Source organism: Vombatus ursinus, unplaced genomic scaffold (assembly GCF_900497805.2).
Source record: "Vombatus ursinus unplaced genomic scaffold, bare-nosed wombat genome assembly UNPS02010461.1, whole genome shotgun sequence".
In the NCBI taxonomy this organism is placed as follows: Eukaryota; Metazoa; Chordata; class Mammalia; order Diprotodontia; family Vombatidae; genus Vombatus; species Vombatus ursinus.
In genome coordinates, this window is record NW_020950239.1 from 5,060,683 (window position 1) to 5,084,497 (window position 23,815).

At 42.6% G+C, this 23,815-nt stretch overlaps 1 protein-coding gene across 1 annotated transcript in view; it reads left to right on the forward strand.

Moving 5' to 3' along the window:
• The first annotated feature begins 21,540 nt into the window (after nt 1-21,540).
• MOB1B (MOB kinase activator 1B) overlaps nt 21,541-23,815 on the forward strand; it is a 62,378-nt gene continuing 60,103 nt past the window's right edge. Inside the window, exon 1 of the mRNA XM_027854495.1 lies at nt 21,541-21,584. Within this exon, the coding sequence (XP_027710296.1) occupies nt 21,571-21,584 (14 nt within the window). The 5' untranslated portion in view covers nt 21,541-21,570. The remainder of the gene's footprint in view (nt 21,585-23,815) is intronic.

Sequence of the window (23,815 nt, forward strand, 5' to 3'; positions counted from 1 at the left end):
GTTTGCAGTTCAATGCTTTCTGAGGACTCTGAAGATTTCTGTTGACAATGTTTTAAAGACATAGGTTCCAATGAATGAAATATAAACAGAATGATAATATCAAGTATTACTACAATATCTTAAAAGTTGTAGGCACTTGGCATAGATATCATTTGAAGAAGCTAAATTCTCATTTTAAGGCAATTTTATTTTATTTTACATTTTTAACAGGCGTTTATTTTCTCTCCCTCCCATCTTCTCCTGCTGGAAAAGAAAAAGGAACATTGTAACAAATATTCATAGTGAAGCAAAAACAAATTTCTTTATTGACCATGTCAAAATGTGTCTGATTATGCATCTTGAGTCCATCACATCTCTGTAAAAAAGTGGAGAGTATACTTTTTTATCTTTTCTGTGGAATTATGGCTAGCCATTACATTTATCAGAGTTCTTAGGTCTTTAGGAATTTTTCTTACAATGCTGTTGTTGTTGGATACAATGTTCTCCTGGTTCTGCTCACTTCATTCTGTATCAGTTCATAACAGGATTCCCAGATTTCTCAAAAATCATCTTTTTCATCATTTCCATTACATTTATATACAATAATGTGTTCAGTCATTCCCTAATTAATGGATATCACATTAGTATCCATTTTTTTTGCCAGTACAAAAAGAATTGCTGCAAATATTTTTGTACATATAGATTCTTTTCCTTTTTTTTGATCTCTTTTATCAGAATAAAAGTTTTTCCCCAATAGGTATTTGACTGAAAGATATAAAAAAGCAGTCTTCAAAGGAAGAAATCCAAGTGAAAGCTTGGAATTTTTTTTTAATGTTCCAAATCACCAATAATTAGGGAAATACAAATTAAAGGACCACTGAGATTCCACCTCACATTCATCATATTGGCAAAGCTGTTTTGAAAAAGAGAAACATCAGAATGTTAATAATAAGTATTGCTACAATATCTTAAAAGTTGTAGGCACTAGGAATAGGCCTAGTAATGGTATCATTAAGTCACAGTTTGGTGACTTTTGTAGTTCCAAACTAGAATGTCTGGCTCAATTCACAGCTCCACCCACAAACAGTGCATTCATGTGTCTATTTTCCTGCAGCCCCTTCAACATGTGTCATTTTCCTTTTTTTAAAATAAAATTATAATAATAATTTCATTATTATAATTTCAGTATTACTAATTGTTATTACATTTATTATATTAATTATTAACACCACTATATTGATTATTGTTTATAATATTTTTGTTATAATTTAGATCAAATAATAATAATAATTTTCTTTTTAAAAAATCAAATTATAGATGTTTTCATATACTTCCTGTGTGTCTTGGTAGACTGCTAAGTATTTTGTATATTCTGTAGATATTTTACACAGAATTTCTCTCCTGTGTCTTCCTGCTGGGTTTTGTTGTTACTACACAAAGATATTGATAATTTATGTGGATATTTATATCCTGAATATTTGTTGAAATTATTAATTTTTTCAATTAATTTTTAATTGACTTAATAAGGGTCTTCTAAGTAAAACAACATAACATCTGCCAAAAATGATAATTTTGTTTTATATTTGCCTATGCTTACTCACTCAATTTCTTTCTCTTGTCTTGTTGCTATAGCAACCACTTCTATCACATTAACAAAGAGTAAGGGTGATAAGGGACATCCTTACTTTACCCTTGATCTTATTGGGAAGGCCTTTACTGTGAAGCTAAGTTCTCAAGGCAGAAAATGATTATCTTTTCCAAGTTAGGGATGATTTTTCCCTTCTGTGGTTTGATTCTAAATTCTAAGGGCTTGGGGGCAAAGAATAGTTGAGTGAGAGTCAGCATTTTTGCCTTTCTCTCCCAATGCATCTCCTCTACAACTACCCAGAAAACACACCAGATAGAATTCTGATTAGGAAAGTCAAGAAAAAGTCACAGTGAGTTATTTTTCCTGACCAGGGTAGGTTGGGAAGACAGAGAGGTCCGTGGACATTGGGATGAGGGCTGGCTAGGAGTGCAGAGTGGTAGAAGCAGCAGTAGTGGCTGACGAAGTGGAGAAAGGAGCGTTCTAGTATCCAGGGACGGACAGGGAACCGAGAAAGAACAGCAGGACAGAAAGAGATCCCAAAGGACCCCTGAACAAGTGCTGGGAGCAGGAATGAGTGCCATTTGGCAGTTGTCATCCATTACCTAGTTCTGGACCACAGAGAGGAGTGGTCATGACCCAGAGAAGGGACCAAGCGGAGTACTGAGGACAAAACAAATTCTAGAAACTTAACTGTGTGGCTCTGAGCCCAGGAGTGGAATGGTGACTCAGTTCTAACCTTCAGCCCAGTATATAAACCTGTAGTGGAAAAAACAGGGCAGAAAACCAAGGCCAAAGGGAAGCCAGCAGTTCAGTGGCTCTGAACCTGCAGAACCTCACAGCAGGCTAACAGTGACTGAGTCTAGCAATAGTTTACTAAAATTCAATTCACCCAAGCCAATAGACTCAAACTTGGGTCAGGAACTCACAAAGCTCAGACCAAGAGGACGGTGAATATACCTCTCCCTGGATCACACCACTTTGGAAGCATTGGAAAACTTGTGGTCCCCAAGACTGAGCTGTGAAGTAGTAGAAGCTCAAGCCAGACATTTCCTCCTCTCCCCAAAGTGAACAAAGCCCAACACTAACATAAAGTTTTACGAAGTCAGTAAGTAGACTGGAAGAATTATCAAACAAAAAAAGAAACTGACCATAAAGAGCTATTATGGTGACACGGAAGTTCAAGACACAAACACAGAAGAAGAGAATGACTTGAAAACATTTATAAGCAATGCCTGAAAGAAAAATGCAGAATGGGCACAAGCCCAACAAGAATTTTTAAAAGAGTTAAAGAAAATGATTTTAAATTATTTTAAAAGCTAAATTAGAGCAATAGAGGAAAAAATGGGGAAAGATCAGAAAGAATTTTACCAAACAATTAAAAAACAATTAATTCCAATACTATATAAATTGTTTGAAAAAATAGCTAATGAAAGGGTCCTACTAAATTCCTTCTTTGACACAAATATGGTCTGGATATCTAAACCAGAAAAAGTCAAAACAGAAAAAGAAAACCATAGACCAATTTCCCTGATGAACACTGATGCAAAAGTTTTAAAGAAAATATTGATAAGGAGATTATAGCAATACATTACAAAGATCATACACTATCATCAGGCTGGATTGATACCAGAAATGCAAGATGGTTCAGTATTAGAAAATCTATAAGCATAGTTGACCACATTAACAACAAAATAACAAAAATCACACGATTATTTCAATAGATGCAGAAAAACTTTTGACAAAAACAACTATTATTGTTAAAAGCATTAAAAAGCCCAAAAATAAATGGATCTTTCCTTAAAATGATAAACAGCATCTGTCTAAACCCAACAGCAAGCATTATTTGTAACAGGGATAAGCTAGAAGCTTTTCTGATAAAATCAAGGGTAAAGCAAAGATGTTCATTGTCACCATTACTATTCAATATTGTACTAGCTACGGCAATAAGACAAGAAAAAGATGTTGAAGGAATAAGCATAGGCAATGAGAAAACTAAGCTATCATTCTTTGCAGATGATATAAAGGTTTCTTTAGAAAGGCCTAGAGAGTCAACTAAAAAACTAATTGAAACAACTAACAACTTTCAGCAAAATTGCAGGATATAAAATCAACCCATGCAAATCATCAGCATTTCTTTATATTACTAACAAAACCCAGCAGGAAGAGATAGAAAAAGAAATTCTACTTATTAAATAACAAGACAGTATAAAATACTTGGGAGTTTATCTGCTAAGAAACACACACAGGAATTATATGAACACAACTACAAAGCACTTTTCACATAAAAGACATCCAAATATTAGAGGAGTGTTAACTGCTCATGAGTAAGCCAAGCCAATATAATAAAAATTACAACACTACTTAAATTAGTTTACCTATTCAGTGACATACCAATTAAATTACCAAAGAAAGACCTTATCGAGCTAGAAAAAAATGATAATAAAAGGTCAAGAATATCAAGAGAATCGGTGAAAAAAAAAACAGGAAAGAAAAAGGACTAACAGTAGGAGATGTTAAACTTTACTACAAAGTTGTAATTGGTCTTTTAAAAAATTATTTCCTAATAGTATTTTTCCCAATTACATGTAAAGATAGTTTCCAACATTCATTTTGCTTTTTTTTTATCAATTTATTTATTTTTAGTTTTCAACAATCACTTCCAAAAGCTTTTGAGTTTTAAATTTTCTCCCTGTCCCTTCCTGCCTCCCTCCAAGACAGCGTGCAATCTGATATAGGCTCTATATACACATTCCTATTAAACATATTTTCGCATTAGTCATGTTGTAAAGAAGAATTAAAACCAATGGGAGGAACCACAAGAAAGAAGAAACAAAACAAAACAGAAGGAAAAAAAAAGAGCAAATAGTATGCTTCGATCTGCATTCTGACTCCATAGTTCTTTCTCTGGATATGGATAGAATTTTCCATCATGAGTCTTTTGGAATTGTCTTAGATCCTTGCGTTGCTGTGAAGAGCTAAGTCTATCAAAGTTAGTCATGTACAATGTGGCTGTTACTATGTATAATATTTTCCTGGTTCTGCTTATTTCATTCAGCATCAGTCCGTACAAGTCTTTCCAGGTTTTTCTGAAGTCTGTCTGTCAACGTTCATTTTTGTAAAATTTTAAGTTCCAAACTTTTCTCCCCTCTCCCCAAGACAGCAAGCAACCTGATATAGGTTATACATGTGCAATCATGTTAAACATATTTCCATGGTAGTCATGTTACGAAAGAAGTTTCAGAACAAAAGGGAAAAACCGTGAGAAAGAAAAAACAAAAAACAAAAGAGTGAAAATAGTATACTTTGATCTGTATTCAGACTCCATAGTTCTTTCTCCGGATGTACTTAGCACTTTCCATCATGGGTCTTCTGGAATTGTCTCGGATCATTGCATTTCTGAGAAGAGGTAAGACTATCAGAGCTGATCATAACACAATGTTGCTGTTGCTATGTACAATGTTCTCCTGGTTCTGCTCATTTCACTCAGCATCAATTCATGTAAGTGTTTCCAGGTTTTTCTGAAATCTGCCTGCTCATCATTTCTTATAGAACAACAGTATTCCATTACATTCATATACCACAGCTTGTTCAGCCATTTTCCAATTGATGGGCATCCCCTCAGTTTCCAATTCTTTGCCATAACAAAAAGAGCTACTATAACTATTTTTGTACATATGGGTTCTTTCCCCCCCCCTTTTTTTTAATTTTTAATTTTTTTTTAAAAGCAATTGGGGTTAAGTGACTTGTCACACAGCTAGTAAGTGTCAAGTGTTTGGTCTGAGGCCGTATTTGAACTCAGGTCCTCCTGACTTCAGGGCCAGTGCTCCATCCACTGTACCACCTAGCTGCTCTTCTTTCCCCTTTTCTATGATCTCTTTGGGATACAGTGGTATTGCTGGGTCAAAGGGTATGCACAGTTTTATAGCCCTTTGAGCCCAAATTGTTCTCTAGAATGGTTCAATCAAAGCTGAAATTGTTAAACAATTTGGTACCGGGTAAAAAAATAGAAATCTTGATCAGTAGAACAGATTAAATACACAGTCTATAGAAGAAAATAAGCACAGTAATCTAGGGTTTGATAAATCCAAAGATTTCAGTTATCGGGGCAAGAACTCATTATCTGACAAAAACTGTTGGGAAAATTGGAAAGTAGTCTGGCAGAAAGTAGGCACAGACCAACTTCTCACATTACACACAAAGATAATCTCCAAATGGTACATGATATAGATATAAAGGTGATATAAAGAAATTAGTGGGGCACGGAAGAAATTATTTGTCAGATCTATGGATGGGGAAGAGTTCATGACCAATCAATCAATAAACATTTAATAAACATCTATGTGCCAGGCAAGGGCAATTAGGTGGTGCAGTAGATACAGCACCAAGCCTGGAGTCAGGAAGACCTGAGTTCAAACGCAGCCTTGGGCACTAGCTATGTGACTATGGGCAATAATAATAACAATAACAATGAAGTCAAAGTCAATACACATAAGTTCCAAAGTCTGGCCATTATTGGACTCACTGGGTACACACATACACACACACACACACACACACACACACACACACACACACACACACACACACACACACACTCAGAGGTAGCACTTTCCTTTGAATGCATCCAGCACAGATTGCTTACTCTGTATAGACATACAATGCCATTTGGAGCCAATACAATCTCCTTCTCAAGGGGCCTCCCTTGATCTGTATCTGAAGTCATCATATAACAGATGTAGAATAAAATATATGGGGCACCACCAGCTGCTTCCTGGTACCAAGTGTGGGATGATTGGCCAATTTACAGGTTATGAATGGAGTATTTTATTTTTTTAATAATTAATTCATTTATTTTCAGTTTTCAACATTTACTTCCAAAAGATTTTGAGTTTTTAAATTTTCTCCTCTTCCCTCTCCTCCTCTGCCCCCGCCCAAGACAGTGTGAAGTACGATACAGGCTCTACTTATACATTCATATTAAGCATATCTTCCCATCAGTTATGATGTAAAGAACAATTAGAACTAATAGGAGGAACTATGAGAATGAAGCAATAAAACAAAACAACGAAGGAAAAGGAGAGCAAATAGTCTGCTTCCATCTGCATTCAGACTCCATGGTTCTTTCTCTGGATGTGGACAGCAATTTCCATTGTGAGTCTTTTGGAGTTGTCTTCGATCCTTGCATTGCTGAGAAGAGCCAAGTCTATCAAAGTCAGTCATCCCATGATGTTGCTGTTACTGTGTACAACGTTCTCCTGGTTCTGCTCATTTCACTCAGCATCAGTCCATACAAGTCTTTCCAGGTTTTTCTGAAGTTGGCCTGCTCATCGTTTCTTAAAGAACAACCGTGTTCCATTATATACCACAACTTGTTCAGCCATTCCCCAAATGATGGGCATCCCCTCAATTTTCAATTTTTTGCCACCACAAAAAGAGCTGCTGTAAATATTTTTTGTACATGTGAGTCCTTTTCCTGTTTTTATGATCTCTTTGGGATACAGACCTAGAAGTGGTATTGTTGGGTATGCACAGTTTTATAGCCCTTTCGGCATAGTTCCAAATTGCTTTCCAGAATGGTTGGATCAGTTCACAACTCCACCAACAATGCATTAGTATTCCACTTTTCCCACGTCTTCTCCAACATTTATCATTTTCCTGTTTTGTCATGTTAACCAATCTGATAGGTGTGATGTCATACCTCAGAGTCACACTGATTTCTAAATCAACAGTGATTTAGAACATTTTTTCATATGACTATAGATAGCTTTAGTTGAATGGGGTATTTTAAAAAGTTTCATTCTTTCTTAAAGCACAATAATATTTCATTGAGTACATATGCCACAATTTATTCACCTGTTACCTAATTGATGGACATGACCTTTGATTCTAGTTTTTTGGTTTGGTTTTTTTTTCTTCTCCCTTCCCTCCTCCTCTTTTACTGCAGGAGCAGAAAGTTCATTTTGCTTGTGGCTATTCCCTCCCTGGGCATTCCCAAGGTGAGAATCAACCTTAGGGTTCTATCTGGGGAGCCCTCATTCTTGCTGCCTCCAGACTACATGACCCATCACTGGTCACCCTTTGGACATTTGTTCTTGCTGGTCTGTACTTCTGGAAGGTGTGGCTGCATCCCTAGGAGAAGATGCCAGCATCTGTTGAACTGGGCAGCCAGGGGTTCCTGGGGTTCATCTACAGCATATCAGTCAGCATGTTCACTCTTGCCCTTGCAGTTACATTGACCACAAATCAGGAGCAGACTTAGAGAAGGAAGGTGGTCAGAGGGACAAAGCCAGGTGGAGGTACATAGGCATTTCTGGATTGGAACAGGGATGAATGGATTTGCAAAAGTATTAAACAGTCTTCCAAGGGTCCCAGTAAATTTCACCTAGCTGCAGGCTAGGAGGTTATGATTGTCACCTTATGTGCAAAGAGACAGGGGAGCTGGAGTGTAGTGAGACCCTTTTCCAATCTCTCAGTGACTTTAATATGGGGTATACTTTATATTTCATATAAAGGAGTCATCTGTCTCCTCTTCCCTAAGAAAGCACAGCCATGACACAAAAGGGAGTTGAAATCATTCCCCGATTGATAAATGGTCAAAGGACATGAACAGGCATTTTTCAGACAAAGAAATCAAAGCTATCTATAGTCATATAATAAAATGCTCTAAATCACTATTGATTAAAGAAATGAAAATTAAACAATTCTGAGGTACTACCTCACACTTATCAGACTGGCTAATATGACAAGAATGGAAAATGATAAATGTTGGAGGGGATGTGGGAAAACTGGAACACCAATGCACTGTTGGTGGAATTGTGAACTGATCCAGCCATTTTGGAAAGCAATTTGGAACTATACCCAAAGGACTATAAAACCCTTTGATCCAGCAATACCACTACTAGGTCTGTATCCTGAAGAGATTTTTTTTGGGGGGAAAGGCAATTGGGGTGAAATGACTTGCCTAGGGTCACACAGCTAGCAATTGTCTCAGGCCAAACTTGAATTCAGGTCCTTCTGACTCCAGGGCTGAGTCCACTGCACCACCTAGCACATTTTTTTTTTTATTTTTAGGCAATTGGGGTTAAGTGATTTGCCCAGGGTTACACAGCTAGTAAGTGTCAAGTGTTTGGTCTGAGGCTGGATTTGGACTCCAGTCCTCCTGACTTTAGGACCGGTGCTTTATTCACTGCACCACCTAGCTGCCCCTACATCTTTTTTTTTTTTTAAAAGAAAAAAGAACCTATTTGTACAAAAATATTTATAGCAGCTATTTTTGTGGTGGCTAAGAATTGGAAATTGAAGGGATGCCTATCAATTAGGGATGGCTGAAAAAGTTGTGTTATATGATTATAATGGAATATTATTGTGCCATTAAGAAATGACAAGCAGGATGATTTCAGGAAAACCTGGAAAGACTTACATGAACTGATACAAAGTAAAATGAACAGAACCAAGAGAACATTGTACACAGTAACAGCAATACTATAAGATGAAGAATTGTGAATAACTTAGCTATTCTCAGCAATACAATGATCCAAGACAATCCCAAAGGACTCATGATGAAAAATGCTATCCGCATCCAGAGAAAGAACTCCTAGAGTCTGAATACAGACTGAAGCATACTATTTTTTTCCTTCCTCCCTTCTTTTTCTTCCTTTCTTTTTGAGTCTTCTTGCACAAAATAACTAACATGGAAATGTTTTATATGAATGAACATGTATAACCTATATCAGATTGCTTACCATCTCAGGGGAGGGGAAGGGAAGAAGGGAGGGACAAATAGAATCTGAAACTTAAAACTTAAAAAAATGAATCTTAAAAATTATTTGTAATGGAATTTGGGAAAAATGAAATTATTATTTAAAAAAAAACAAGGGAGTTGAAATTTCAATTCTATCCAAAGAGGATCAATCACTTTGAACCTTACTGTTTTCCATCTTCTTTTTCTTTCTTTTTTTTTTTTCAGGTTGGCAGTCAGGGTTAAGTGACTTGCCCAGGGTCACACAGCTAGTGTCAAGTGTCTGAGGTCAGATTTGAACTCAGGTCCTCTTGACTCCAAGGCCAGAGCTCTATCCACTGTGCCACCTAGCTGTCCCTGGACCTGTTTTTACATTTTACTTTGTTGTGTATAGTAAACACATTTTATTCTATGTGTTAAGTGAGTTCTTTGGGTCCATTCTGAGAAGATCCCAAGAGATTGGGATCCAGTTGGTAGAAAAGTGACCTGTGAGAGATTTATGAGCTATTTTTGAAATATCCTTTTCCTTGGACCATGGGTTCTTAACATTTTTTGTGTGTCTCCCTTTGGCAGTATGGTAAAACATATGGTCCGTCTCAGAATAATTTGTGTGTTTAAATGCATACAATAAAATACATAGGATTTAAAAAAAAACCCAACCAATTATATTGAAATAAAGATGTAATTTTCCCCCCACCCATATTCATGGACCTCTTGAAATATATATGTGGACTCCAGATGAAGAACTTTTGCCCTAGGCTTTAAACAGAGTCCCCAAGAAAGCATTGAGGAATATATAAAAGTTGGGGCAGTTGGCATTATCTGCACATACACAGAATATGTGAGCTAGTAAGGCAGGGACAGCCAGGTATATTTGGGTAAATCCAGTAAGTGAGCTGGTATAGCTCAAGCTTGCATTGCCATCTGGTGGCATGCCAAGTCATAGCACCTTAAGAAAGTACTCCCACTCACTGGGGGAGTGGGAGATGCACTGTCTATGTGTGACCCCAGACTGCCCTTGTAGGGATGTGGTAATAACAAACACTTCAATAATGTCATAGTATATGGGATAGTCAACAAATTTAGTACATTCATTTGTACTGAAAGTTATGATACTTCATGATGCTAAGGAAAAGAGATTTTCAAAATATTTACCATCCCTTTCTATGCACTTTTAAAAATCATGCAAGACAGACAAAGACATACCAGCATAAGTTTCTACATGTCCTCTTAGTCCTACCCATCTCCCATGTAAGTCAGTATCCAGACAACGCTTGCTCAAACTGATCCTCAATGGTATTTAAGGAAAAGTCAGACTCAGGAGTCTGAGGCCCAACTGGGGGTGAGCAGAAGGAGGAGAGTTTACAGCACTGGTACTCAACAAATGAAGTGTGACTGCTTTGTTTTAGACTGGGGTGTGTGGGGCTATTCACTCCTTTCTTGTTCCTCCAGCTAAGGTTCGATAGGGACGGTTCTCACAAGCTACTGCTGTGTCCTGAATGGAAAGTGGTTATATCAAGGCAGCAGGAGATATTCTTCATTTCTTGTTCTTAATAATTGTGCAGAATTTATCACTATGGGTCAACTTTTCCTCCTGCCTTTCTAACTGCTCCGTCTCTGCCTTCTCTTCCTCTTCTCACTACCTCTGCCCCGGTAGCCTAGGCCATTTGCAATGTCCTGGCCACAGCCCTCTCCTCTCTCTAAAATCCTTCCACTGACAATCTCATTTACCCTCCCAACTTCAATGCCCACTTCTCCCAGATGATTTCCAAATCTGTATGTCTATGACTCCCTGGCTTCCACAATGTCATTTCATTTATTCAACAAGAATTTATTAAGCCCTAAGAATACAAAAACAAAAATTAAACTGCTCCTGTCCTCAAGGAGCTTACATTCTACTGGGTGTAAACAACATGTATAACCAAATTCAAAACATATATAAAGGATATATGAAATAATTTCAGGGAGAAGGAAATCCATTGACCATTGACCTGATTGGGCTAAGTCTTGTTTGGGCTAAGGCACTTCAACTGATCCCTGAAGGAAACCAGGAATTCTCAGAAGTGGGGGCAAGGAAGGAAAGGATTCCAGGTATGGGGAACAGTCTAGGCAAAAGCCTGGAGATAGGAGATGGAATGTTGAGTGTAAGGGAAAGGAAAAAGGCCAGTTCGGCTGAACTCGAGAGGATGAGGTGGATTAAGGCCCTGGAAAAGAAGGGTAGGGGCCACGTTGCAAAGGGCTTGAAAGGCCAAACAAAAGGGGCTCCTGATTTATCTCAGAGGCAATAGAGAGGAAATGAAGTTCCTTGAGCAGGGGAAGGATGGGGTCCTAACAACTTGCCAGCTACCAGGAGGATGGATTGAAGAGGGGAGAAAATGGAGGCAGGGAGGTTAATTTAGAGACTCTTGCAATAGATACGGTGAGAGGGGATCAGGGCCTGAACCAGGGCAGAGGGCATGAGAAAAGGGTGTTAATGAGAGAGATATAAAAGGGGAATTGACAAAGCTTGGTAATTGATTGGCATTGGGACTGAGGGACATTAAAGAGTAGAGACTACTTCTGAGATGGCACACCTGAACGACTGGAAGGGTGGTAATGCCTTCAACAGAAATGAGGAAGTTAGACATTGTGTTTGTACAGGAGACAGGAACAGTGCCTACTGTGTGCCAGATACTATGCTGAGTTATAATTATTATCTACTTTGACCCTCAACACAATCCTGGGAGCCAGGTGCTTTTATTATCCCCATTTTACAGTTGAAGGAACTGAGGCAGAGGTTAAGTGACTTGCCCAGGGTCACACAGCTTGTAAATGTCTGAGGCTGGATTTGAACTCGGGTCTTTCTGACTCCAGGCCCACTGCACTATCCATTGTGCCACCCATCTGCCTCTTGTAGAGGAAGATGATGACTTCTATCTTAAATATATTAAGTTTAAGATGCCTAAAGGACATCTGGTTGGAAATGCCTAATAATTCGTTGGTTATGGAGATCAAGAGAGCGACTAGAGCCAGATGTATAGATGTAGGAGCCATCTCTAAGGATGGTCATTGAAACCATGGGAGTTGTTTGGGGTTGGGCCTGATTCAGGCTGGTCTGGTGGTCCGGCTCTGGTTTGGAGAGAAACGAGATATCTGCAGACTGTTGTATGACAAAAGGAAATTTGTTCAGTGGTAGCATGGAGACAATAATCAGCAAAGATACAGCATGTGTTCATTTGGGTGTAGTCCTCTTGGCCTCCACAGTTGTTACAATAGGACTCAGGTCAAAAGGTATCTTGAATTCAGCAGCAATTGCAGTAATACAAAGTCCATTCCTTGGTGTTTACGCTAAAGGTATGTAAGTGCCTTTAACAGAAATAGGAGTGACTTAACAAAATCTTTTAACATAGATATTATTGATCTCTCTAAAGAATAAACTATTGCTAAGCTTAAAAAAAAAAAAGGAAGGGGGCAGCATGTTGATTTTTACAGCAATGGGAAGTCTGTCAGGCCTGAGGAATCCCAACTACTCACATGCTGAGCTTTATTCTTTAGGTGACCAGAAAGCTACGTCAGTGGTTCAGTGGTTCCAACCTTAGTCCCTTGGACCAATTCAGTCTGGGAAATGATTTCATTGTCTTTTCAGGGAAAAACTAGGACCTTCTCATCTTATTCCCATGGGTACCACCCAGATTAAATGTTGCTCCTACCACACTCCACCCCTTACTGGCAAAGTCCTCAAGGTCTTGTAGGGTGGAGATATCAAAACATGGTGGCCTAAAAGACCTGAACCAGATTAAAATGTAATTTGGAAATATTTAACAAAATAAAAATACAATAAAGCAGAGAGAACATTATAGTCTAAAACTAAGTCAATATGCAGTCTGCAGGGATCCTTATATAGGATCAGTGGCCCCCATTTCTATTTGAGTTGGATACTACTGTTGTAAGGGCCTTCGACCACTTAAATGGCCTTAGGGCTTTTAAAATTACCTGTACTAGAAAAACATGATCTTAGGAGGTGTGGGAAGCTTAGGGTGGGTGGAGAAGAAAACTCAAAAAAAAAAAAAGACAGACAGGACCAAGGCTTCCCCCTCCCTCTCTGAAAGGAGACTTTGTGTCTGACTTTGCGTGTTTATTGGGGGGGGTGGGGGTAGGTTGAGAATGGGGGAGGGGAATCAGGGGCAATTCACGGTGGATCACTCAAGGTCACACTGGTTGCTGTGACAAGGAGCATCAGGGCACACTTCTGCAGCCACTGGTCTCCCTTATGGGTCAGGGTCATCTCTAGTAAAGGAGCTAAGAGGACACAAAGCCCTTGTGTGCATCTAGTTCTGGGACCTGGAATGATCTTGAGGCTTGTCTCTGCTTGCATTCCCTCCCTAAGGAGGGACAACAAATCTTTGTTCCTTTAGAGTGGTGGTGTCAAATGCAAGTAGAAATATACATAAGGATCCCTAGGGGCACAGATTGACTTATTTTTTATTTTTTTATTAATTAATTTATTTTGATTTATCAACCATCATTTCCATAAGCTTTTGAGTTTTAAATTTTTCTCCCCTTTCCTCCCCACCTTCCTCCCCAAGACGGTGTGCAATTTGATATAGGCTATACATATACATTCCTATTAAACATATTTTCACATTAGTCATATTGTAAGGAAGAATTAGAACTAATGGAAAGAACCATAAGAAAGAGGAAAACAAAACAAAACGGAAGGAAAAAAAATAGCAAATAGTATGCTTCGATCTGCATTCAAACTCCATAGTTCTTTCTCTGGATGTAGATAGCATTTTCCATCATGAAACTTTTGGAGATGTCTTAGATCTTTGCATTGCTGAGAAGGGCTAAGTCTCTCAAAGTTAGTCATTGCTTGACTTAGTTTTTAAAGATTGAAAGCTCCTCAAAGGTAAAAACTGCTTTTTGCCTTTTTCTACCTCCAGCCCGGCAAATGGTAGGTGAAGGATGTTTATTGACTCATTGTTTGAAACGTAATATTATCTAAGTTTTATTGCATTTTTATTTTGTTAAATATTTCCCAATTACATTTTGGCAATAAAGCAAGGCACCTCCCAAAGATTCCACCCCTTCGTTCCCCCAAGGCCTCCCTGGAAAAGAATCGTCTGAATTACCCCGTGGGAAAGGAGCTCTGCCACTATGGTGAGCTAAATGAAGTCATCATAGTGATGACTGGGGCCCCATTCCTGACCTGGCAAGTAGAGGTAATCTGCCAGGGGCAGGGAAATCCTGGTCTTCAGGCCAGAGTGGAGCAGATGGTGGCGGTACCGGCCCTGACAAAGTGGGAAGCATCCAGGGCGCTGGCCGAGGGTTCCTCAGGAAGCACCAGCGGCCGGCAGCAGCAGAAACATAGGCCCAATGACCCAAATCATTTCCCTGGCGTGCATGGAGTCCTTGGAGGGGCCGTGGACTTCAAAGCCGGGGGTGACTTCGAACACAGGATGAAACAGGAAGGGCTGGGAGGGTCAATTGGGATGTGTTCAAAAAGCGACTCATCCTGGACAGGTAAGTTTTCTTGGAGTCTGAATCCAAGAAACTGTCGCCCCGGAGAGCCCACCCCTTTCCTACTGTGCCACTAATTCACTGTGGACATGATTTCTAGGCTGTGCGACGCTGAACCCCGACAGCCAAGGGCATAATAACAAAGCACTTGTTTCCAGAGTCCATTCCAACGTCAGTGCATATTGCATCTCCTCATCTGCCTAAGGGTGGAGAGCACTCATGGGTCTGACCACTAGGGACGACACTGGCAGCGATACGGCAACGCTTAGGTGTACCTGCCCTGCTCCCTTCGTCGGTACCCACTCTTACGGGGCACCCGCTGCTGCTGGCACTTGGAACACTGCCCACTTTACTGACTTCTATTTGTGCTGCTGCCAGCTGCTGGTGCCTCCTGAGGCATCCACAGCCAGTGCGCTGGATGCGTCCCACTCTGTCGGGGACTGCACTGGCGCTGCCTGCTCCACATTGGCCCAAGAGGCCAGGATGTCACTGCGTCTGGCTGATCACTTCTACTTGCCAGGTCTGGAATGGCCCCAGTAACTGGCAAGATGACTTAATGGAGTTCACCATAAGCTGTCATGGGCTGTCCTCCTTCTTCACTGGCCACATAGGGCTATTTTGAGAGGATCCTCCTTCACCTCCATCACTAAAGTGGAAAGTTTTCACTCCTCCAGGGATGTGTGTTACTTAGTGTTAACTACATGGACTGACTTGACCTAAAGGTTTCTATTTGACCCTACCCACAAGAACTGGCATACAAGTTGCCCTAAGTGCCTGGCATAAATAACAGCTTTTTATGTGTGACCAACCTCACAACCAATTAGCAGTTGGGCTAGAAAGCTAGACCCGACGGACCCAACTGTATCCTCACTGAACATTCTTTCCTTGCTTTGGATGGCTTTCCCCTGCTGGGGCTAAGGAATCTCCTTTTGTTAACTGTTAGATGGAGCACAAGCTCTTCATTTGATCCATTTCCAAGCCTGAGGTGCCCAAACAGCCTGGTCAAATCTGGATCTCTTTGGTCAGCTTTGGTCTCTGACAGGGGGCTTCCATTCTCCTTCACCTGAACAAGGATTCTGATTACCTCAGTAGTCTGTCTCCCAAACCCTGACAGACCCATTGGAGATCCTCTGGTCTAAAGCTCACTTGGTTTCTGGTGTTCTGGATGCCCTTCTATATATTTGGTGAGTCTCCTTATTTCAGGTCAGTGTGACTTGGACATATGACCTCATGTCTCCATCTCTCACCCCCCTCCAATTAGAATGGCCTGAACCACACCAGAACTTCAGGCTTCACCCTAGGGACATTCATCCTAGAAGTTCCTTGAGACTAGATAGAAGACTTGCATAGCTTTGGAGCAACACGTGGAGTTGGGGCCTTAGAGAATGGATGCGTTATGCTTGGGGGGGCGCGCTTATTTACATGGCCCCTGATCCTGCATGATGTTGTACAATTCTATCAGCACCCCTGTAGGTTGGTCATTGATCTCCTCATCAACCTCATGTTTCAGAAGCCATGCCCAGAGATCCTCCGTACAAGAGAGGGTGCCCTCACTCACTGCCTACTGAGTGTGACGATAGGAACGGCACTTCATCCCTATAGCGGCTGCAGCTGCTGTCCCAATCTCCAGCTCCAATTTCACAGTTGGTCTGCCCACGCCTATGTGGTGGTGTGGTGGGGCAGGCCTGGGGTTAAGCCCTGACCATTCTAGTGGGGCTCCACCCAGCGAGTGGAGTCTAACTGCTCCTGCTGGTCATAACGTCTGAAAAGCTAGGAGTAAAGTCAGTCCAGCAAACCCATCTCTTTCAAGAATTTTACTCCCTCCCTTAGAGATCCCCAACAGGAAATTGGCTGAAAAGAGAACTCATCATAATTGGGCCAGGTATGAACAACTCCCTATCTTAGACACCTAAAAAGGAACAAAAGATGGTCCCCTTCTGGGTCTTCTAACTGATTTAACTAGCTTGGCAAAAGTGAGCCTTCTGTCAGATCTCCAAGGCTTTGTTCTAGTGACTCATGTGGTTGTTATTTAAACTGGTTCTTCAACCTCCCAAGTTCCCTGGTGGTGAAAGATCAGGCCTGACTCAATCCAACCAGGTCAGCATTGGTATGAAATGAGACACGGGTAGATCATTAAACCTTCAACAAAAGGAAGTTGGCTAAACCATACCTTGGAAAAGATACTCGGCAAAAGGACACGGTTGGTACACTTGGCCACAGCTCCCTTTGCCTCCACCTTTGTCAAGATGGCAATCTTGGTCGGTAAGGTGTGTTGACTAATATGACAGTAAGCCAGTAAAAAACAAACAATCAAACAAACCCTTCCTCAAATGCTTACCATGTGCCAGGTACAGTGTTAAGCACTAGAGATTAAAAAAAAAAAAAAGAGGCAAAACCACAGTTCTCATTCTCAAGGGGCTCATGCTGTAACAGGGGAGACAACGTGTCTATAAATAACTGGGCACATACAAGAAGGTCATCTCAGGATCTAAGAACAGAGGTTCTTAGACTAGGGTCTGTCACCTTGTTTTTAAAATATTGTGATAATTGTATTTCAATATAATTGATTTCTTTGGATAATGGTATTTTATTTTATGCATTTAGAACCATTATTCTGAGAGACAGTCCATAGGCTTCACCAACTGCCAAAGCAGCATAGGACACCAAATAGGTTAAGAATGCATGCATGGGAAGCTTAAAGGGTGGGGGAAACTCCTCCAGAAAGTGAGCTATGAGCTGAGTCTTGAAGGAAGCCAGGAAACTAATGGGCAAAGGTGAGTAGAAAAAGCACCCCTGGCATGAGGGAGCACCCGTGCAAAGGTGCGGGCTGAAGCTATATAACTTGGGACCATCTTCCTTCTAACATTATCTCATAACCACTCCCTACAGACTTTAGCCAAACTAGATGACCTGACAACCTTTTCATCTTCATTTTCTGTCACCATGCCTTTTCTCATGCCATTGCCCGAGGCTTTTCCCATGCCTGACTTTATTCCCAAACACACAGCATAGGGGATTGGGCACTATATTGTTGCAACTTAGGAAATCCCTGTTACCGGAGTGATCCGGGGATAAGCAGGGGAGTCCCTCATTAATGAGTCCCCCAGTGAACTTGATGAGATTACAAGGTGTGTACCTTTGTGAGTCGGGCACCCTTCATAGAGGTAGACATGTGTCTTAGCCCCTTACTGAGAGGACTTATCTTATTGGTTCCTAATAACTGTGCTGAGCTCTTGATTTGCAGCCTGAGGATCAGAAGGATGGACTTGTAATGGAGTAACTGTCCCCTTTCTTCATACTTTTCCTATGTTTTCTCTCCCTTGGGCTTCTAGACTGGAATACTGCCTGGGAGGGTGGGGGCGGGAATAAAGGAGCAGAAAATAGAGACCTGCTAGAATGCACAATAGCAAATGTCCTCTCCTGATTCAGGTGAGACTAAGAGGGGAGTTTCTGGACCTCTAGATCCTAAACACCTTCTACCCTTATTTCCTTTTCTGAGCATAGGACAGAGACAGAAACTATGAAAATGAATGTTTCTGGCCTTAGAGGTTATCTCATGGACAATTGTGAGTTTAAGGGTTCCAGAGTTCTAGATTTCCCAAGAGATCAAGACTCCCTGAGTTTAAGAGTAGGGCACTGGCCTCTCACAGGGAGATTTCCTTAACAATCGGCTTCTCAGAACACTGAGCTATAGCTAAAGACCTAAAGCCATGCCATGAGGAGATCTGGGCCCTGCCAACCCTCTGTGATTTTGCTGTGAATTGCTGAGAGGGTGCAAGGTTTGGGGAAAAGAGGGGTCTTTTTGCCCAGCAGTTCCGTAAATTCTCTTTCCCTTCCATGGAAGTGGAGAGCCTAAAGAATTTAATGTGTTATTATTATTTGGATTTATGTTGCTGAATTTGTTCATGCGTTCTAGTGAGTTCTTTGTGTTTTATACATATTCTACTGTGGAGGAAATAAATGCCCAATACCCATATTGTACACCGAGTTGCATGTGTAGCAGAGGATTCTGTTTACCCATGTTCAGGAAACTTTAGCAAGGTGCCAGACCTAAACTTTATTTTAGAGGATTCCCTGGAGTCCTGTGCTAAGAGGAGAGCAATGAGCTGGAGAAATGAGAACTACAGGTCTTTACAAGAATATACTGTTTAGAAGTCAGACGGGGAACATTTTTCAAGAAAAAAATTTTTTGTTTCACTTCCACTTTGCTCTCTGTAGGAAAAGGCTATGGAATGAGGAATAGAGAAGAGAGAAGGTCTTGTGCTTTAAAGGATGAAGGAAATTGTATAGGTGATTTCGAGGGATTTGAAAAGAGCTGAATTTGGGGAGGAGAAATGGAGGACAAACTGGGGGAAATTTGAAAGATGACAATCTCTAGGTCCAGATGCTCCTACAGTTTCTGTGAGATTAAAATTAAAGGAAAAGGAGCAAGATTAAGTATGTCCCTTCGGAGGACTCACCGACAAGACAGCTGACAAGAGGCAAACGGAATAAATTGGTAGGAGGTACAGTGAATTGGTAGAGGGTTGTGGGTGAGCCGGCAAACTGGTGAAACAGGTGGGATGCAAGAGTGAAGGTGTGGTGGGCACTATGGAGTCTTTAAGATTAAGTAAATGGGGGCAGCTAGGTGGCGCAGCGGATAGGACTCTGGCCTTGCAGTCAGGAGGACCTAAGTTCAAATCCAGCCTCAAACACTTAACACTAGCTGTGTGACCCTGAGCAAGGTACTTAACCCCGATTGCTTGACCAAAAAAAGAAAAAAAAAAAGATTAAGTAAATGAAATTAGGGGAGGTGGTCAACTGACTAAGAGGTGATCAGAGTCTGTCAAGTTCTGAATGACCTACTTAGAAGTGAATTATAAACACCTGCATCTAGTTAAAAAAATACAAGACACTCAATCAGCAGAGGACAGATTTTGAAGAGGTTTGTATTTGTCAAAACCAAGTGATTGCTATGCTCCAGGTGCGGGAGGTTAGGAAAGGGGCGGGGGGAGAATGCCATTCAAAGGAGGAGGAGAAGGAAGAGGCCATGTGCAGACTCAAGGGCTAAAAAACCAATCTGAGGATCTTCCTGAAGAGGAAGGAGCTGCATCTTCAGAGGAAGAAGCAGCTACTTGTCTTCCAAGGCATGAAATGATAGCAGCCCAGAAAGTGCGGAGGCTATCCGGGAAGGTTCAGATAAAGAAGTAAAGCAGGCAAGACTGCTATTGGCCCCTCTAATAACAGCTGAGAGGTCTACTCTCTTCTCAGGGCAAGTATGGAAGACATAACAGAGGTCCTCCCCACACTCATCAAAACAGATCCCTTAGACGGGCATGAATGATACTGTTAGAAAGAGCCCCAAATGACAAAATCTTGGGCAAGAAAGTGAAGACCATAGGGGTATAGGTTGTTTTCCTCACTGATGCCAACTTGAGGCAGAGGATTCAAAAGAGAAAAGACTGATTTGGGAAATAACCAGCTGGCTAAGAATGGAATTTAGATTTTGGGACCATAATTATCCAGGGATGCCAGCCAATTACCAGGGATGGAGCACAGGCAGATAAGAAGGTACTCGTCGCACGTCTGGAAACCTAACTTTAGAAGTAGAAAACTCAACGCCGAGGGCTTTGGTGGTGGGTTCGCACTTATCTGGGTCTTTAAAAGCCGTGGCTGCTAAGAAGGTACTGTCTCAGTACCTAGAGAGGCAGTCACGTTTCCACAGGGGTGTATGTATATATATATATATATAAGTATTCCAATATTCTGGGGAGGCTGCACCTTCACGGGGGCTGACTCCCTCGATGGTGGCTAGGCTGGAGCGGGGCCAGGGCTGCTATTCCGGGGGCTCCACCGCCATCCGAGGGGAGAAGGCAGGAGTGGTGCCCGGCCTGTACCTGTCCTTCCCTCGGGGTACCTTGCTGCTTTAGCTAGGCTGGCTTGCCCGTCCCAAAGGACGCAGTTGTTGGGTAGGCCGGTCCATTCTCCACAGGGGCTTCGCCCCTAGGTGAGGACTGGAGGGGCAGAGGGGAAGCCGTGCTGGTCTAGGGGCTCTGCTATCTTCAGGGCTCCTGGCTGTCTCCTACCTACTGATGGTAAGTCCGAGGCAGTGGTGTTGGGTGTGGTCAAAAACGTTCAAAGAATTCAAAGCACGGGAAGGCATCTGCAGGATTTCCGACATGTAAATACTCACTTTGAATATTTTACGAGAGGCTCTCCGTGGGCTAGCTCCGCACACCACCCCCCACTTGCATACCTTTGCATGGGATGTGCGAGCACTTCTCACCTTCTTCCCCTAGAGCGTTTCCTAGGCCAATGGGATCACGGGGCGGGGCCTTCCTTCTTCTCTAAGCACGCCCCCTCCCTCCCTCCCACCTGGCTCCGAGCCTGCGCACCCAGCTGACCTCAACTCCAAACCCTCTTGTCACCCCGCCCTCCGGGAAGGGGGGCGGAGCCTCGCGAGGTCAGGGGAGAGGGGGCGGGGCGACGGGGGCGCGCGGCCTCGCGCGGATCTCGCGAGAGCTTCGGAGGAGGCGGGACCGGCCAGCGGCAGCCGGGAAGGAAGCCGGGAAGGACAGAAGGAGGCGGCGGCGGCGGCGGCGGCGATTGGAGCCAACGGCCCCTCCTCCTCCTCCTCCGCCTCCGCCTCCGCCCCCTCCCCTGAGGGACCCGGGCCGCGCTGTCCCCGCTGCCCGCCCCGGGAACGAGCCGAGCCGAGCCGAGCCCCGGCCGCTGCCGCCGCCCCCGCCCCCGCCGCCGGTGCCGCCGCGCCCCCGCCGCGTCCGACATGAGCTTCTTGTTGTGAGTAGCAGCCGCCGCCCCCGCCCCGCCCGCGCCGCTCCGGCCTCTTTGTCCCGAGGCCCCTCCGGCCCCCGGCCCCCTTCTCCGGTGACCTCCCCTCCCCCTCCATGACTGCCGGCCCCGCCCCCCCCGCCGGCCTTGGGAACGCGGGGAGGGCGGGGGAGCACGTCATCGCCTGCTGCACGTGGGTGTGTGTACGTGTGTGTACACGCGTGTGCGTGTGTGGGCACCAGCCCCTCTGTGAGCCCTGGTCCGTCATGGGCTCTGTGTGTGTGTGTGTGTGTGTGTGTGGAGAGAGGCATGTATACATCCACGTGTGTGTAGATGTGCGTGTGTATGTTTCTAGATACATGTGTGCATGCACGCGTGTATATGTACAGACCGTATACGTGTGACTATACGTACGCACACACACACCCCGAGCCACGGGTACAAAGAAAGCAGAAACCATCCCCGGCCTTCGGGGAAGCAACAGGCGAACAACGACCTGCAGACAAGCTCGGATGGGGGTGGGGTTGGGGAAGGCTTCTCGTGAAAGGAGCCTGGAATCGCATTTTTAACATGGTTCATTAATAGAATTAGGGGTCTGAGACAGGTCCCTGGACTCGGGAAGCTCAGGTCTCATGGGGGCAGACGCGGTGCAGACAGCCATGGACACACAGCACACAGGCAGGATTGCCTCCCGCATTGAAAGGGACTCGGGAGAGCGTCTTGTATGGCCCCTCATGAAAGAAGTGAGTTGTCAGATGAGCGGAGTGCAGACTCGTCCACGGTCACTCAGCTGAACAATGGCCTGGTCGGGATTGGAAGCCATTTCTGTTTTCGGTTGGGAAACGCCCAAAGAGGGCTAGCTTGCTCAGCCCACCAAGATCACGAGGTCCACTGATAACTTTTGTATGCTTTTTTCGTGGGCCTTCGTATTTTGGCCGTTGCTGCTGATTACTTTTTGCTTATTTTTTTCCCTATACTAGAATTTGGTTAAAAGTCCTTATACTATAAATGCTTGAGGGAAGAGGGGATGTGCTTTTTGCTTGTAGAGTAGAGTGGGCAGTTGTTCAGTCATGTCTGATTCTTTGAGACTCTTTGGACCATAGCATGCTAGTTCTGTCCTACTCAAAAACTGTTCTGGTATTGACGCAAGGACCATTAGAAAATTTCTCAGGGTCCCAGTTTCAAAACCATTGCTTTGACGAATGAATTCCGGGTTACCTATATTTACTCTGTGGTTGTGAAGTGCTAATAAAAAATAAAAGGTTGAAACCCATCCCCTTCTCCTTAAGTGCTGAGAGAAGGATTTGTGGGAAAGTAGCTGAGAAGAGGAGTTTCTGTTATAGTCTCTTCCCTTTCCCAGTTTTCAGTAAATTGGCATCTCATAACCCAAAGATGGTTTCACTTCTCTTTTAACCTACAGTGTTCATATCTAGGATATAATTTTGGGGGGCATCCAAGTAAAATTTTAAGTAAATATGAATCCTTGCTACTAGCTAGTATTGTGAAACAGACATGAAAGTGATAAACATTTCTGGTGAGCACAACTTCTCTAGCCTCTCTGGGTTTCCCTCAGTTTTCTGGGATGTTAGACCCATTGACCTTTGAGGTCCCTTTTAGTATTAAATCCACATCTGATCTTCTGAGCATGGCTCTGCTTCCTTAATTATGTAAAGATGTATTTGGTATCCTTGATTCTTGAGCTTATAAAACGTTTCTCTAAGTGTATTTCCCATTCAGGCTTCTTAAGTAGAAACTCTGCGCTGTCACTGAACAGTGCCTGGATTTTAACTTGTCTTTTTGAAAAGTTTTCTGACTCCTGATGTGATCAGTACAGCCATGCCTGTTAGCTTAGAGGCTACTTGCTAAAGCACACATTTGGAGTGCCGATTGCTTTAGGAACTGGGAGGCTGTAAAGCTGAGCAGCTGAAGTGACAGGGGCCATTCCAAGTTATAAACACTTAGCAGACTGCAGCAGTAAACAGTCTTTTGGCACAGCAGGGAAGATGATCTTGTTGCCATTTTCCAAATGCAGATAGTCAAGTAAGGAAGCCTTGATTAAGTGCTGGGGATATAAAGATGGGCCCTGCTCTCAGGGGGCTCACAGTCCAAAGGGGGAGACAGAGTTCAAACAGCTCCATAAAGAAGCTGTAGACGGGGTAAATTGGGGGATTGGAAAAGGCTTCTTACAGAAGTTGGAATTTTAGCTGGGACCTAAAGGAAAGCAGGGAAGCCAGTACAAT